Source organism: Cetorhinus maximus, chromosome 7, assembly GCF_964194155.1.
Source record: "Cetorhinus maximus chromosome 7, sCetMax3.hap1.1, whole genome shotgun sequence".
Taxonomy (NCBI): domain Eukaryota; kingdom Metazoa; phylum Chordata; class Chondrichthyes; order Lamniformes; family Cetorhinidae; genus Cetorhinus; species Cetorhinus maximus.
The window spans coordinates 75,047,842-75,064,771 of NC_135885.1; the positions used below are offsets into that span (position 1 = coordinate 75,047,842).

General features: G+C 46.5%; 1 protein-coding gene across 1 annotated transcript in view; it reads left to right on the plus strand.

Moving 5' to 3' along the window:
• Positions 1 to 16,930, plus strand: part of LOC144682416 (coiled-coil domain-containing protein 81-like) — a 158,771-nt gene that overhangs the window by 32,698 nt on the left and 109,143 nt on the right. The window contains exon 5 of the mRNA XM_078544825.1: positions 14,978 to 15,063. Coding sequence (XP_078400951.1) covers positions 14,978 to 15,063 — 86 coding nt within the window. The remainder of the gene's footprint in view (positions 1 to 14,977; positions 15,064 to 16,930) is intronic.

Sequence of the window (16,930 nt, forward strand, 5' to 3'; positions counted from 1 at the left end):
CGGGGTAGCTCGATCTCACTCCAGCTGCCCTTTCCCCTCAAGGAGTCAGCTTGGGCACCCATAGGGAGGAGGATCAGCAGGTGTCCCCTCCGTGGCCATCCATCCAGGTGACTCCGGGAGTGTCCGATCCATCTGAATCCCCTCTTCCTGTGACCTCAGCAGCTCCAGCTCCACAGGCCGAGGAGGGTGCCACTGCCAGACAGCAGGACCCTGAAAGCAGGCCATGTCCATCCAGGTCTCGGCCCTCCATAGGACACCCACTAAGGTCATCACAGACAGGGTGTAACAGTCAGCAGGCTGCCTCCACCTCTGCTGTGGATGTCCGGGGAGCATCAAGATGCAGTGCCAGGGTTAGGAAAGTTGAGAATATGTAGTTGTATTGCCTGGGCACTCAGAGGACAGTTGGAGGCCAGAGATTTCCTGAGTCCAAGTCAATTGCCTCTGGATTCGGTCATGTCACAGTTGCTGGAGCTGCAAAGGGAAGCTCGGGAACATCAGGAAGGGATGTCTACTGCACTCCTCAGATTGCAAGGCATGATGGAGGAATCCGCCCACCTCATAGCGACGGCATGCCAACGCACTGAGGTCAACACTGATAGGATGGCAGCCGCCATCCTAATTACTTGTATATACTGTTCACTAATGTCTCCCTGCCTATGGCTCCTTGTTCTGATGAGCAGTGTTTGTGTCACTTTTTGAACAAGATAAAGGCAGGTGTCTCAGAGCAGGGCCTCTTTCCTGTGCTTTGTGCAGCCTTCAGACCGAAGTGATAATCTGGCCTCACACTCCCTGGACACCTTGCTGATGCCTGCACCGCGACGGTGCTTGTCATTGATGCCAGAATGTAGGGGGTAGGTGTCACAGAGTTCCGTCATTCCCCCTGAGTTCTCTCAGCATGTCCTCACTGCATGTCGTCATCATCCTCCTGCAATCGAGCGACTATTAGGACCTCCACTGCATCATCATGACAGGAGCATTCTCACAGAGGGTATGCGCGCTGCCATAAGCCAGACTGGAGTGAAACGGTCACAGATACAATGTGAGGATCTATGAGGTCTCCTCACTGCATGTCGTCATCATCCTCCACAAGTCCCACAGCTGTGAGGGCCTCCCGAGCACGCCTGCCTTATCTGGCCAGTGCGAGGGCCTCATCGCCGCCTTTGAGGACCTCCTCACCCTCATCCCCATTGGCGTCCTCCTCATCCAAGGAGACCTCCCCTATCTCCTCCTCAGCCAGCTCCTCTCCCCATTGCAGTGCCAGATTGTAAAGGGCGCAGCAGGTGATGACAATGTGTGACACCCTCTGTGGACTATATTGCAGGGCTCCACCAGACCGGTCTGGGCACTGGAACCTCATTTCCGGCATCCCAATTATCTGCTCCACCAAGTTGCAAGCTGCAGCATAAGCCTCATTATACAATCGCTCTGCTGCAGTCTGAGGCCACCACAAGGGCGTTGTCAGCCACGTCCTCTGAGGCTAGCCCTTGTCCCTGAGGATGCATCCCTGCTGATTCTGTGGACCCTGGAATATGTCAGGGATCTGTGACTGACTGAGAACGTAGGAGTTGTGCACGCTCCCTGGAAATCGCACACAGACCTGCAGGATGCGTTTCTGGTGATCGCACACCAGCTGCACATTCAGCGAATGGAAGCTTTTGCGGTTGATGTAGTTGACCGTGTGTTGCGATGGAGATCTGAGTGGCACATGACTTCAGTCGATGGCACCCTGTACCTGTGGGAAACCAAAGATCTGAGCAAATCCAATCGCTGTTGTCTTGGTCCCGGGCGCAATGTGCAAATTTGTGTGCCCTCGCGCAGATGGCAACCGTGACCTCTGGATGCATTTGTGGGTGGAGGCTTGTGATATCCCACAGAGGTCACCTGTGGAGCCCTGAAAGGAGCCACTGGCGTAGAAATTGAGTGCTGCTGTCACTTTAATGGCCACTGGCAGTGGATGCCCTCCATGTCCACGTGGCGCCAAATCCTGCAGTAGCTGGCAGATGTGACCGACCAGTTCCCTGGACATGCGTAGTCTTTGGCAACACTGGTTCTTGGTCACCTGCAGAAATGAAAGGCAGTGTATATAGACCCTGGGTGTCGCTAAGCACTGACTAGTGGCTTGCTGTGGCTCTTCGGCGGTGTGTGTGGGAGCCCCAGCCGCCCCTTCTTCCTGGAGGTGCTGCTTCTCCCTCTGCACTGCCAGGTGCCTCAGTTTCTCTCTCCTCTGTTGTCTTCGCTCTCTGTATGCCACGAGGCATACAGCTAGTTCACCAGGCTCCATGATCCTGATGTACTTCTCCTGCAGGATGAATGAGAGAGACATGTGGGTTAGCATGAGTGTACTAAGAACCTGTCCTGGTTAAGTGTGAAGGTCTCTTATTGCATCATGGAGTGCTGGCCACCACTTAGAAAGCCAGAGATTAGTGTGCTGCGTGGCTGCTTGAAACCCCACCCACTACCCGACTGATTGGAAGCAGCTTTGCCCACTGCACTGCATGCTGTACTCTCAGCTCAGGCTCAGGCATTCTCCTAACCTGTGCTGCAAGGCAGTACTGTTAGCTTGAACCACCGGGAAGAGTGGTCCAAACCAGGATGCTGACATTGCAAGGGGCAGTGAGCACCTCCACTAGTGATTGCTCCATGGCCAGCTTTAGCAAGGAGATTGTATAACATGCGCAGTCATCCAACTGTTTTGCAGTCCACTAAAATGTTCATTACTTTGCAGTCTGTGCTCGAGGGGTAAAAATATCTGGAACACTTTGATGCCTCTGTGTTGCTTGAGTGGACAGATAAGCTAGAAGTCCGATTCCAATCATTTCAGTGGCTGCGCCTGAGCTGTCTCAGTCGCAGAGGAATGGGCACTTTATATCAGGTGACCCTAATGCGTGACTGCTTCCCTTGCCCACCCTACCCCCTCCACCCGAATGCTTGTACTTGTGCACTACACTCAACTGCAGGGCAGCCCTAGGCCCCTCCCCTCACCCCACGTCACCTCAACCGCAGGGCTGCCATTGCACCCCTCCCACGCCCCCCAAGTCACCTCAACCGCAGGGCTGCCCTTGCCCCCCACCCCCAAGCCACCTCAACATCAGGGCTGCCCTTGCCCTCTTCCCCAATTCACTTCAACTGCAGGGCTGCCCTTGCCACACCCCGCCCCTCAACGCGCCTCAAGCTTGAATTCTGACAAGTGACCCTGATGAGTGCTATGCAACGTTACTGTGTACTCACCTCCGAGCTACCCTCAAAATGCAGCCCGCCAAGTGCATGCCTTTTATATGCTATTGTGAAACACGGCATGCTTTCCCACCAATGTGGGCGGACAATCTAGCGGGGCGGGGAGTGATGATTCCAGCGGGCATGCACATGTATAACAATGAGGTTCCCGATGATTGATGGTGGGAAACGCGGCTCGCCATTAGCGGGCTGAACAGACGATCGCAAATTGGTTTCATGCCGTCGTGAAACCAATCGCATCATATTACCCGCTCATGCCACCAAACACGGCCGACGTCGGCAAGCAAGGAAAATCTCGGCATGTGTATTTCTGTCTTGCTCCCCCACGTATGTGTGAAGGATATTACCATTATAAACCACCTACATTTCTCTTGTCTTTGCCCCATCTCTGTATAACTGTCACTTCTACATTTTGCTCTCCCCCTTTTCCTGTGCAGTAATGTATTGCACATTTTCTTTGACCTGCTTCAGTTGTGTTTCCCCCATCTCTGTATCTGTGTATTCTTGATAGTCAGGGGGTAGTGTTGCGCAGCGGGAGCAGGCTGGTAGAGGACCTTTGTCTTTCGGATGTTTAGCCTAAAGCCCATTCTTTCATCCGCCTCCATGAATGTGTTGACGATAATTTGGAGCTCGGCCTCTGAGTGTGCGCATATGCAAGCATCATCAGCGTACTACAGATCGATGACAGAAGTTGGGGTGTTCTTGGTTCTGGAAATGAGGCGTCATAGGTTGAATAGTTTCCTGCTCATCTTATAGAGTAGCTGCACTCCGGCAAGGAGCTTCATGGAGATGGGGTGTAGTATTGTGGCGAGGAAGATGAAAAAGAGCGTTGGTGCAATGACAAGATCCCCAGTGAACCATTGGACAGCGTGGATCATTCCTCATACCTTGGGAGCCTCCTCTCAGCAAGGGCATTCATCGATGGTGAAACTCAACATCGCCTCCAGTGTGCCGGGGCAGCCTTTGGCCGTCTGAGGAAAGTGTGTTTAATGAGAAAGACCTCAAACCTGGCATCAAACCCATGGTCTACAGGGCTGCAGTGCTACCTGCCCTCCTGTATGCATCAGAGACGTGGACAACGTACAGCAGATACCTTAAATTCCTGGAGAAATATCACCAGCGATGCCTCCGCAAAATCCTGCAAATTCAATGACAGGATAGGTGCTCCAATATCAATATCCCCTCTCATCTAACATCCCCAGTATTGAGACACTGTTTATGGATAATCAGCAACGTTGGGCAGTCCCCATCATCTGCATGCCTGGCACAAAACTCCCAAAACAAGCTCTCTAATCCAAGCTTCAACATGGGAAGCGGTTAAGAGGAGGGCAGAGGAAACATTTCAGGGACATCCTCAAAGCCTCCCTGAAAAAAATGCAACATCCCCACTGATTTGTGGGAATCTCTTGCTCAAGACTGCCCAAACTGAAGAAGAAGCATCCGCGAAGGTGACAACCATTTCACCCATCTCCGACAGGCCTAGGTGCAGGTCAAGCGCAAACAACGGAAGGAGTGTATCAAAATCCGAGCATCCTACCCACTCGCCTCATCAAACACTACCTGCCCCACCTGTAGCAGAGTGTGCAGATCTAGCTTGGACTTTTTAGTCACCCCAGGACACACACCTCGGAATGTAAGAAAATCATCCTCAATCCCGAGGGACTGCCTAAGAAGAAGAAGATCCATGTATTCCTTTGCATCTATCTCTATCCACAACAGAGCCCTTGCTCATCTCTTTTTCAAGGCCTGAAAAAATTTTAAACAGTTTGGCTAGTGGGATTCTAGTTGCAAAGGCAACCCCAAAAGGCTGAGCAAAATAAGGAAATTGGCCATCTAAATTACAGAAGTAGGCAGAACACCGTAAGGCTGCAGAGTAGTTGAAGAGATACTGGACAGGAGACTGACAGCACAGCAAGCAGATCAGAAGTCCACAAGACACGCTTGCAGGTGAAGAAATAGAAAGTCCTACAAGGGAATGGGTTGTCAAAACAGCAATTTATAATCATTTCTACTTACATCATACAAAGATAATAAAGTTTTAAAAATAAAAATTTAAAAATGTTTAACATAAAATATAATAGTTACCTTCAGCAACTTAGGAAGAAATGGACCTCTAATTGGGGGCTCTTCTAGACTTCAATGGCAATGGCAAGAATCTGGCTGCATTAAGTTCTGGCTATTTCTGGATTTTCTGATCAGCCTTGTAAGGGGCAGAAACTTCACTGCTTCTTACAAGACCAATGAAGTCATGGAGTGGAACAAGGAATGAGGATAATCCATCTGGAACAGGGAAGAAAGAGGTGACTAGAAGGCGCTTTTACGAAGAGGCTTCAGGGAGCAGAATGGTTGAGAGGGGAATTTGAAGGGGATGTGATTGTGGTGGCAGCCTTCTGTCTTGTAAGATTATGGTTTGCACCATGGTGGTCAACTCTGTGCTAAGCATCATCTGGTGTGGCTCAGGAGCCCCACCCTGGCATGACAGTCTCTGCACATTTGCTGCAGAGGAAGACAATGGACTGAGAAAGTGCATATTTGCTAGCCTCTGTTTTCTCTGGGCCCTCTTCTCAGCCAGCTGATCTTTTCATTTCTGCTTCCATTGCCCTTCCAAAGAATCAGCTTCTAGGGGTCATGGCTGACAGAGACTGTCTCCTAGCTGCTATTGTCAATATCCACCATCTTCATATCTCGCTTGCAGCTGTCCTTGTTACAGAGGTATGGATGCCCATACTCAGTTGTCAATTCACTGTACAGAAGGTCTTTGGGTATATAACCATCATCCATCAGATGAACGTGGCCGAGGCAGTGCAGACATTGTAGGCTTAGCAATGAGTAAATGCTGATGGAGTTACCACGTTTCAAGATTTTTGAGTTGATGACCTTTTCATGCTAACAGATGCCAAACACATGTCTGAAACAGTGAAGGTGGAAACTGTTCAGCATTTTCTTCTGCGTAACATATGTTGTTCATGTATCACCACTGTAGAGGCATGTGCTGAGGACACAGTCTTGGTAGACTCGAAGTTTGGTGTTCTCAATCAGGTTGCTGTTGTTCCACACTCTCCTACTCAGCTTGGAAATAATAGCTACAGAGTTTGCAATGAGTGTGCTAATTTCAGCATCAAATGAAAGATTGCTGGTGATTGTGGAGCCTAGATATGTGAAGCTATCAACCTCCAGAGTCACATTGCCCTACTGTCACCTATCACGGCCCTGGACCATGACATTTGTCTTCCTGATGCTAATGGTCAAACCAAATTCTTTAGAGACTTGAGGGAGTTTGTCCATTTGCTGCTGCAGGTATTCCTCTGTATGGAATGTTAATGCGGCATTGTCAGTGTAGCTCAACTCTCTGATGATGATTTGACATAACTTTGTCTTTGATTTCAGGCGGGCAAGGCTAAACAGCTTTCTGTCAATTCTGGTATGTAAGTAGATACCCTCTGTAGATGGCCTTAAGGCATATGACAGCAGCAAAGAGAAGAATATGCCAAAGAATGTCAGTGCCAGAACAAAACCCTGTTTGGCTCCACTGCAGATCTCAAAGGGTTCCAATGTTGCCCTGGCATTGCTGACCTTGCATATCGTGTTGTCATGAAAAGAGATCACATTGAGCTGCTTTGGCGGGCAGCCAATTTTCTCCAACAGCTTAAATAGACTGCCTCTGCTTACATGGTTGAATGCCTTGGTGAGATTGATGAAGGCAATATTTAGTGGTCTCCTCTGAACATGGCATTTCTCTTGCAGCTGCTGGACTGAGAAGATTATGTCAGTTGTAGATTTTACAGATCTGAAACCACACTGGGATTCAGGATAGATGCGTTCAGCCAAGATTTGCAGTCTGATAAGTGCAACATGAGCAAATACTTTTCCCATGATGCTCAGCAGGGAGATGCCTCCATTGATAGTTTTTGCAATCACTGTGGTCGCCCTTGTTCTTGTACAGTCTTATAGTCTTTGTATCGTACATGTCCTGGGACACTGCCCCCTCCCTCCAGCAGAGACAGGAAAGTTTGTGCAGATGCTTCAGGTGTTTCACTTCCCTGTGCTTGATGGGTTCAGCTGGTATAGCATCAGTGCTTGGAGCTTTGCCCATGGCAAGTCAGTCAATAGCTTTGCTAAGCTCTTCCACTGTGGGTTCAATCACCAGCTCTGCCGTGACAGGCAGGCTTTCTATGGTATCTTGCTCTTCCTTGGCAACTGTGTTCTCTCCAGAGTACAACTCAAGGCGGTGTTCCACCCATCCCTCCAAATGTTTATTGCAGTTGGTGAAGACCACCTCACCTTTGTTTTCATGGAGCTGTTTTCTTTGTTGATGGACTTGTTGTCTTTTTGATCCCTTCACACATGCCCTTGACATTCCCTGTGTTGAAGGGCATCTAGGTATTCTGGCAGAGTTGTAAATAGTGGTCACTGGTGCATTGCTGTTGGACTTTACTTCAAGCAGCTCTTACTGCATTCAGAGGTTTCACGCTCGGATCTCTCTTGTAATTAATAAGAATGGACTGCTTGCCTTCACTGACAGGTTCATAACAGTGAGGTTAGCCTTGAACAGTTGCTAAGCTCTTCCACTGTGTTCAAAAAAACCAGTTCTGTCATGACAAGCAGGCTTTCTATGGTGTCTTGAGTTTCCTTGTCAGCTGCGTTCCTCTAGAGTACAACTCAAGGTGGTGTTCCACCCATCCCTCCAAATGTTTATTGCAGTTGGTGAGGACCACCTCACCATGTTGAGAATGCGGTCTTGTGGATGGTATCCCAAAGTATATTCTACACTCTATATATGAATGCTGGAGAGCGCCTGTTCAATCGAGTCGAGGAACTGTTAGTTTATTTATGGGTAGGCAGGATGATTGACATTGATACAAGAATGATATTTTTGCATTGAATGAAAAAACTTCAATGGTTGCATCCTCACCCTAGTGAACACCAGGGAGTGACTTATATCACAGTCAGCACTGTGGTAGCTGTGAGTGTTGAGACTGCTGTTCAGAGAGCCACATCTGGTGATGATCAGATCCAGCTGGTGAAAATGGCCTGATCTTGGATGATCTCAGGACACCCTGTCAAATGGCTTGTTCTGAAAGAAGGTGTTAGCTACATAAAGCTGGTGGTAGCAGCAAAGCTCAAGTAGTCCCTGTCCATTCTCATTTATCTTTCCCAAGCCATAATGTCCAAGGCAAGAGAACCATGCCTCATGGCCTGTGCCGACCCTTACAATGAAAGCCCTCAGTAGGTAAAGATGTTCTGACTTAGGGATTCTGCTAATAGCCATGTCAAGCTCCTCATAGAGCTGGTCATTCACCTCTGTAGTGGAGCACAGCACTGAAACATTGATACTCGTGCGCTTAACTGACCCTGTTTGACTTGAGAGGCAGATGGAGAGAACACATTCTGAACCATTTTGTGGAGATGGAGGGCAGGGCATTCTATCAGTGAGAGTAGCAAGTTCCTTATAGCGAAGCCTGCACTTTATTCATGCGTTTCCTCTGACCTCTTCCCCTGCTAGATGAACGTGTAATGTTTTTCTTTCAGTGATCCACTCTCAGCGAGCCTGGTCTCTTGTGAACATTATGTCAATGTTCAGCCTACCAAGTTCCCAAGTTGATCCCAGCTGTCTTGCGCAGGTTATCGACCAGCTGCTAATCCCATGCACATGGTCCAGGCATTCCAGCTTGTCAATCAAAGAGTTGGCATCTTCTTTCTTTTTGCTTCGTTTCTTTGCTTGGTGTGATGGATTCTGTCCACTTGATGAGCAGAGACTCTAAGCTCCAAGCACCCACTGAAACAGATAGACATGGTGGGTCAGCATGTTGAGGACTACCTGATTTAAGGTGGGTGCAGGCTGAACAGTGGGACACCATGGCCCTCCCCACTGTCGGAGAAGCCTACAGCATCCATTCTCCAAGGCAATTGAGTTGCACGTATCACTCATAACTGCTCACTCCATGTTGTGTTAACACTCTGCAGTGAAAGTAGGACATTCTCTCTGGGGCATAAGCCTGGGCAAAATTTATGGAGACCCTGGACTGCCCAAACTTCAGGCTTTCCCTCTTGACCTCCCTGGTTGAGTCCAAAGGAATGCAAAACACTACGTTTAGCACCGGTTTGGTTGCAGGAGTTGCCGGAAAGATGACGTATTTAGACATCAGTCAGAGGCAGTGGAGCTAGGGAGTTGGAAGTTTGGTTCATAAATGCCGGGTGTGTCCACATGCCAGTGGGCCTGCACACTGCATGTCTGGGGCCAAACCCCCTCTGTGTTCTTCTGAAGCTTAGCGTGGAGCTGCTAGGGATCCAGTCTCTGTGTGTCGCCATGAGGAAGCACTGCTGAGGACATGCTGATGGAGAGGCTGTGTACTGACAGGGAGAGACTTACACATTTGACTCTCTTTTTTCCATTGTTGTTAGCTAGTGGTGTAGGCTGAAAATGAGAAGCAAACTAGTACATAAAAACGGAAAAAATGCTAATTCACTTCATCCACACACTAGATGCGTCATGTCAACCTTTTGGACCTTGGATGTGATTAGGGTGGCTTTTCAGTATTTAGGGAATCAGAGCCTTATCAGGAAGATTGTCATCCTCACCAACTGGGTATCAACTGGGCATATCGTACATGTTTTACAGAACCTGCTTGATTTCCATTCCATTGATACCAATATAATGTAATTTGGGTGGGATGTGTAGAAAACTAGATTGAAATATATAGGGTTAGAATTTCATTTGCCCCAATTTTTGGGAGTGGGGTACTGCAATTCATAGCATGCCAGCACAGGTTGCAAGTGAGGCACGCTGCACATAAAATTTGTGTACCCACCCCATTTCCCTGATTTAGCATGACTACGAGTGGCTCTGCACTGAACTAGTCTCTAATGCATTGCTGGTATTCTCTAAACCCTGTGAGGGGCAGAGGAGTGTTGTGAAACAGCTATGTGCTCCATGCAGCCTTCTTCTTTTAAATCACCATTCCTATAAAAGGCAGACTGCTGAATATTCACATTGAGCATTGTGGAACAAGGAGAATGGTATACCACACAAAGGAAAATACTCCCTGTTTTAGTGAACACACCGATCAGAGAGATGGAGGTCAGGAAAGAAGCCATGTTTCCACCAGGAGGCAAGAAGCCATCAAGAATGAGCTACCGCAATGGATGGGTGCACATGGTAAAGGTGGCTGATGTCCAGATTGTGGTACCCAGGACATGGCAGCAGTGCTAAAAAAGTTTAATGATCTAATTCAAGTGGTCAAGGTGTGTGAATGCATCTGCACATCCCATTTCCCACCCACTTCTCACACTGATCAATGCACCACACCCCTCATCACTCATCAAGCAGCACTCCCTGACACACAGTGCTCAACGTAACATCATTATACTACATCTCCTTTACACGTACCTTCCAATTATGCCAACCGTGCGCACACCTCTACGTGCCTCCACAAACCTACAGCTATTCAGCTATGGCATGTGCACCACCCAATCATATTGACGCACACAAACATTCTGCCCTCTCTCTTGTAGGAGAATCTGGCACTCAACAAGAGGGGGATCCACCGGACTGGTGGGGGACCAGTGGGCATGCTTCCCCTTAGTACCCAGGAAGAGGTGGTGCATGGAATTAATGGCACCAATGCCACAGAACTAGTGGCACCAGTCACTGCCAAGGCCATACAGAATGATGTTAAGTTGCTGCCTTATGCACTTTCTACACACTTCTCACCTTCACCCTGAGAGGTGTTATGAAATGCAAAATGCAAATCTTGTGATCGCAGACCTACTGCTTTCTTCCCAACCTGCCTTTCCTTCACTTCTACCCTCTCCTTATACTTTAGTTGTTGTAGTTAGTCAAGAATTGCCACCTGATCAGCTGCTGCAGCCTCATGTGACAGGACGAGAGTTACATCAGATCTCTAAGGAGGTACTTGACATGCTTGCAGCCACTACTTCAGAATCAAACATTGTATATCTATTTAAAGGCTGGTATAGAGTCTGGATCTGCATGTGGTGGGCATGAGTGGCCTACAACCAAGATAGAGGGATAGGCTAGCTCGTGTCCGAATTCCGGGAGGGCGAGCGTGCAGTCGAGGCTGCTGCAGGGGACCTGAATGAGGACTACAGGAAAACACTGATGAAGATGCACATCATGACTCTTGGTGCATTGGCAGGCCTATCAGATAGCTTCTGGTCACTGGCTAGGGGCATGGAGGAGTCTGGCTCCACTATGACAAAGGGGATTATGCACAGCTTGGGACAGAACCTTTCTACCATGGCACCTCTATGGCAGCAATTCCAGAATAACCCATAATGAGATGTATGCTAGCCGATGTCTGATCTTTCATTGCAGCACAGTTGGAGGCTTCCCAACGTATCAGTGCTGCAGTAGAAGCTCAGGTGAAGGTCATGGGATCCCTGACTGCTGTCATTGTGGATGCAGAACTTAGTGCTTAACGAGAATGCAAGTTCTCACAGCCATTCAATAATCTATGCTATAGGGGAATGCCAGTGACACTGTTTAGCACAAGTCTGCAGTCCTCTCTCAGAATAGCAGGAGTCATGCCCCTACCACTGCCACCCATCAGTGCCCTTGCTGTTGCTCATTCTGCTGCCAACCATGCCAAGGTGGTAAAGTCAGGCCCATCAAGGCTCAGAGCTGCTTGAGGCAGTCCTTCAATGTCTTATGCAGTCTACTTGACTGAATTCAGCAGCCTTGAACCAGACATTTTTTTCTTTATTCTTTCATAGGATGTGGGCGTCACTGGCAAGGTCAGCATTTGTTGCCCATCCTTAATTGCCCTTGAACTGAGTGGCTTGCTAGGTCATTCCAGAGGCCAGTTAGGTGTCAACCACATTGCTGTGGGTCTGGAGTCACATTTAGGCCAGATTTCTTTCCCTAAAGGGAACCAGATGGGTTTTTGTGATAATTGATGATAATCGCCAAGGTCACCATTACTGAGTTTAGTTTTATAATTCCAGATTTATTAATTGATTTTAACCTCCACCACCGTTGTGGTAGGATTGGAACTCATGACCCCAAAGCATTATCCTGGGTCTCTGGATTACTAGTCCCATGACATTACCACTACACCACTATCTCTCCATATGCTGCAGCACTGCATAGGAGAAATAGACAGGCAAAGATATCTGCAAGATAGGCACTAAGGAAATGCACAAGGATGATTAGTTCTTTTTTTTGCATCATTAATCTGCTGCTGAATGAAATTGTTGAGTGAAGGTTTTTGTTGTTGGCCTTAATGAATGATGTCGACCAAAGGGACTTTGTAATCGGGACTCTACTATGGATGTACTCTTTGAGAATGGTGGGCCCAAGTTGGGGATTGTGCAGTTCAGTTCAACTGAAGCGAAGCCTCACAATGCAGTCTTTCTCATTCTGTCCAGTTGCATGCAATTAATATGGTCTCCTCCCTTCCTTCTCCTCCTCCTGAAGTGGCCTCCAGATCCAGATCCAGATCCAGACTCGGCCCTCATAATTGCAGGTTTGTGGAGGATGCAGCACACCACTGCAAAAATGGACCCCATTTGGGCGTATACAGTAGAAAACCCTCAAGCTATCTAAACAGTGAAATCTGTTTTTTAGAAGACCGATGACTTGCTCCACAGTGTTATGGGTGGCTTTGTGGTTTTCCTTTAAGGCCCTCTTAGTTTGCGTGGTGTTATGGTGGATGGGGGCCATGAGTCATACATGGAAGGACTAGCCCTTGTAGCTGAGCAGCCATCCTTTAATGTGTCTTTGAGGCCTGAAGACAGTCAGTATTGTGGAATGACAAAGGGCAAAAGCAATACAGATGCTTCCAGGATAGCAGGCAATCACCAAAATGAACTTCTTGGTGTAGTCACAAACCAATTGCACGTTGAGAGGGTGGAAGCACTTGCATTTGCGATATTGCTCCTTGTTGCAGAGTAAGTGGCACTGCAACTAGTGACCCCATACTTATGCAAGGCAATCTTATTTTCTGCCTTCCTGTGGTCAGCAAATACCTCCAAATTGCACCAGCAACTCACCACAGTGCTTCCAGAAGCATTGTTGATAAGGAGAGATGAAGTAAGATGGAAGGTGGCTCATCTGGAGCATAAAGATGAATCTAGACTTGAGGTGTAAAATTCTATGTGATGAATAATGCAGATCTGTGCCTGGTATCCTGCCAATGCCTATAATGACATCATGCTGTGTTAGTCCCCACTCCTTGCTAGCTTCTTGAAGACAACTGTTAGAAACCCAGCCACAGACATGGAATGTGTATACAATGACAGCCACACAAAAACAAAAGCTCTCATTAAGCAAACCATGGGTGTCCTCAGATATAAGTTCCAGGACTGCTCTGATGTAGTACTGCAGTACAGCCCAGAGCTGATTTGAGGATGTGTGCATCAAGATAATATAGGGGTGCAGGTGTTGAAAGTGGCAGAAGTGTGAGGAGAAGAAGGTTGCACTAGCAAGGAGTGTAGGAGGTGCAGAGTGTGGCAGGAGACGAAGCAAAGTATTCTACACTAAATGGAGGAGAACGCTGGTACTCGGGAGAGAAGGATGGTGAATGCTAGAAGTTCAGGAAGTGCAGGGCTATGCTGGAAATGGTGCAGGATCAAAGCTGGGAGGTTTATCTCAGCAACCTTGATCGGATCATTAGACTTCTTCCTACATTGCAGCCAGTCCGTGGGACAATGCTGTTGCTATTGGCACCCTTCATCACTTTTGCTCACTGCTGCTAAGCTGTTTGGCGGGTGGGGGGATGTTGATGTTGGTGGAAAGAAGATGTCTCTCCTCCGGCCAATCTCCTCCACCTGGACTTTCATTGTAGTATTGGTAAAGCAAGGGATTCTTGCAATATCTACTTCTCCTGTCATGTCTTTAACTGCCTTCAGGTTGCACACAGCCAAAGTGCAGCTCTCCTTTAAGAAGTGAAGGTTGCCTTTAAATAGGAATGTTGAAAATTCAAAGCTTAGATTACATGATTTGCTAACTAACAGCGTGACTATTTCATTACAGTGAAAGCTACCGACCAATATCACAGCCATGTCTTCCCATGTGATTGGGTTTATGCTGCCAGCACCGCACTAATTCCCTTGTCAAAATGGACCCACTCAAATTTTTACCTCACACTGAGACAAAATTCTGGACAGTTTGTGTATGAATTTCCAGTAGGAGTTACTGGTGAATAAGGCTCCTTGTATAGTATGAAATTACCTTTACAATGTTTTGGAGCAGCGTATAACTTTGCAATGATTCGTTTGGAGGTTTGGTTACTTTTGTATCCTTTTTTTTCATTGGGATCAAAATGCATTCAAGCTGATGCTGAAAAAATGTTCATATGTCTGATGCATTGCATATGTATGAGCTTAATTGGAACAGAGGATTTTAGAGCATGTCAGTCAGGACAATGGAGCATATTCCATATGCCCTATTATTGGCCATTTTTTCATGAGCTAAAGAAACAAAAGAAAATAGAGTCTACTCCTGTTAATTGAATTTGCTTAATTTAAAGGGCTGGATAATTTAAAATCTAATACAAAAAGAAGACTTTTAATTAACAGAAGTATACTGAAAAGGCATTACTTCCCACTTGCCACAGATAAGTAAACATATATAGAAAAAACATGAAAGTATCACATTCTTTGGAACCTCCTCAGAAAGAAATGACAAATGAACATTTGTTGGTCATTATTTGTGATAATGGGTAGATTCATTTCATATCTATAACTTGTTCCAGAATTAATACACATTTTCCTCTCCTAACAGAGACCCGGAACTGCAGACTCAATAAAGTCAGTCAAAGATGTGTATGCTGTTCGACCTGCTACAACCAACTCTGTTCTGTTTCCCAGGTAAGAATCCTTGCACCTATCCAAAAATGATTTCTGAGATGAAGAGAAAGCAAGTATAAAGCTAATGTTCCCACTTGAGTGCTTTATTATTTTTACTAAAGAATGGCCAGAAAACAGATGACTCAATGTAAGCAGAAAATGTAATGATAGTCTTATTTAAAATAATTTAAAAATAAGCCATCATGAATTTGATGTTAAGGTAAATACATTAAAAAGGTCATATTAGAATTATGGCTTAGCAAATTATATTTAGTTTAATACCTCATTACAGTCTCGAGTACATATTCTAGCCAGATGTTTCCATGCAAAACTGAAGGATTACTGCATTTTAGATGAAATAATAAACTGAGGCCCTGTATTCCTTTAAAAGATAGAGAAGAAAATTACCATTGTTCCTTCTTCAACTGATATCACCAAAAGTAATTATCCGATCATTGATTCCTTTGTTTGTTGTATTTTGGGCTGTTCTGTCCACCATGCCAATCAAAGGGGATTCCAGGAACTGACTGTTCACCTATCAAAGATTCAAATCCATGCTTACTAGCTGACCTTTCTTCTGGGGGGTGGTGGATAAGGAAACATTCTCTTTTTGGTCAAATTGACTCCAAATTGATACAACCAATGAAAGATCAGAATTGAGTAAATCTTGCTGGGAAGTCTTGATAATCTGACACTTGTGTCATGCAGGTTGGTAATGTTCTAGGGTGCTATTGATGGCTTATCACGCTGTCTGGTTTATCAACAGGTTTCTTACCACTGACAGCTGAGATTGTTTTCTCTTAGCTCCAGACAAACCTGTAAGACAGTGCCCTCATTATAGGATGTTCTGAGCTGGATAAACAATGAAAAACTGCGCAGTTCTAAACAGATAGAGGGTAATTTTGGCTTTGGTTGTTAGTTAGTGACATTGATTTAGCCACCCATCTTTCCCAATTTTCCTGCTGACAACATTGCTGGTACAACACAATCACCCAGTCACAATTGCCTCCGTTAGCTCCCAACAGTCACGTATTTGAGAGAGTCCCTTAAGCCTTTGACCCTGATTTTAATATCTTTCTGTGATATCTTGGTGACCAAGATTACCAGCTGAAACCGCCTGATCTTCAAATAATGTTGAGGGTTCATTTAAGGTCCTAAGAAGGCAGTTGAGAATCTTATCTAAAGGGTGTCATCTTGGACAACAAAGCACTCCCTCAGTACAACAGTGAGTTATCTTCTGAGATATGTACTCAAACCCTGTAGTGGGGGTGGGGGGGGCTTTCTAAGTGAGTTTGATAAGTAGTGTGAATCTTGGCACCAATTTGCCATCTGTTTTTGAATCCATAGGCACATTCTTTTCTGACAACTGAATCTGTCATGTGGGACATTGTCATAAGCCTTGCGAAAATCCAAGTAGCCTACCGACATCAACCATGCTACCTCCTTGCCCTTCCTTGTTACCTCCTCAAAAATTCAGTCTAGTTAGTCAGACATGACCTTCCCTTCCCATATCTACGATGACTGTCATTGATTACTTTGTGCCTTTCTAAATAACAATTTATAATGTCCCTCAGAATTTTTTCCATTAATTTGCCCACCACCAAGGCTAGTCTGAATGGCTGGTAATTACTCAGTCTATCCTTTCCTCCTTTTTCAACAATGGCATAATGTTAGCAGTCCTCTGGTCCTCTGGCACCATGCCAGTAGCCAGACAGTATTGGAAAATTATGGTCAGAAACTTTGCTTGTTCCTAAAATAAAAGCAAAATACTGCGGATGTTGGTAATCTAAAATAAAAACAGAAATGCTGGAAAAGCTCAGCAGGTCTGGCAGCATCTGTGGGTAGAGAAACAGAGTTAACGTTTCAAGTCCAGATGACTCTTCTTCAG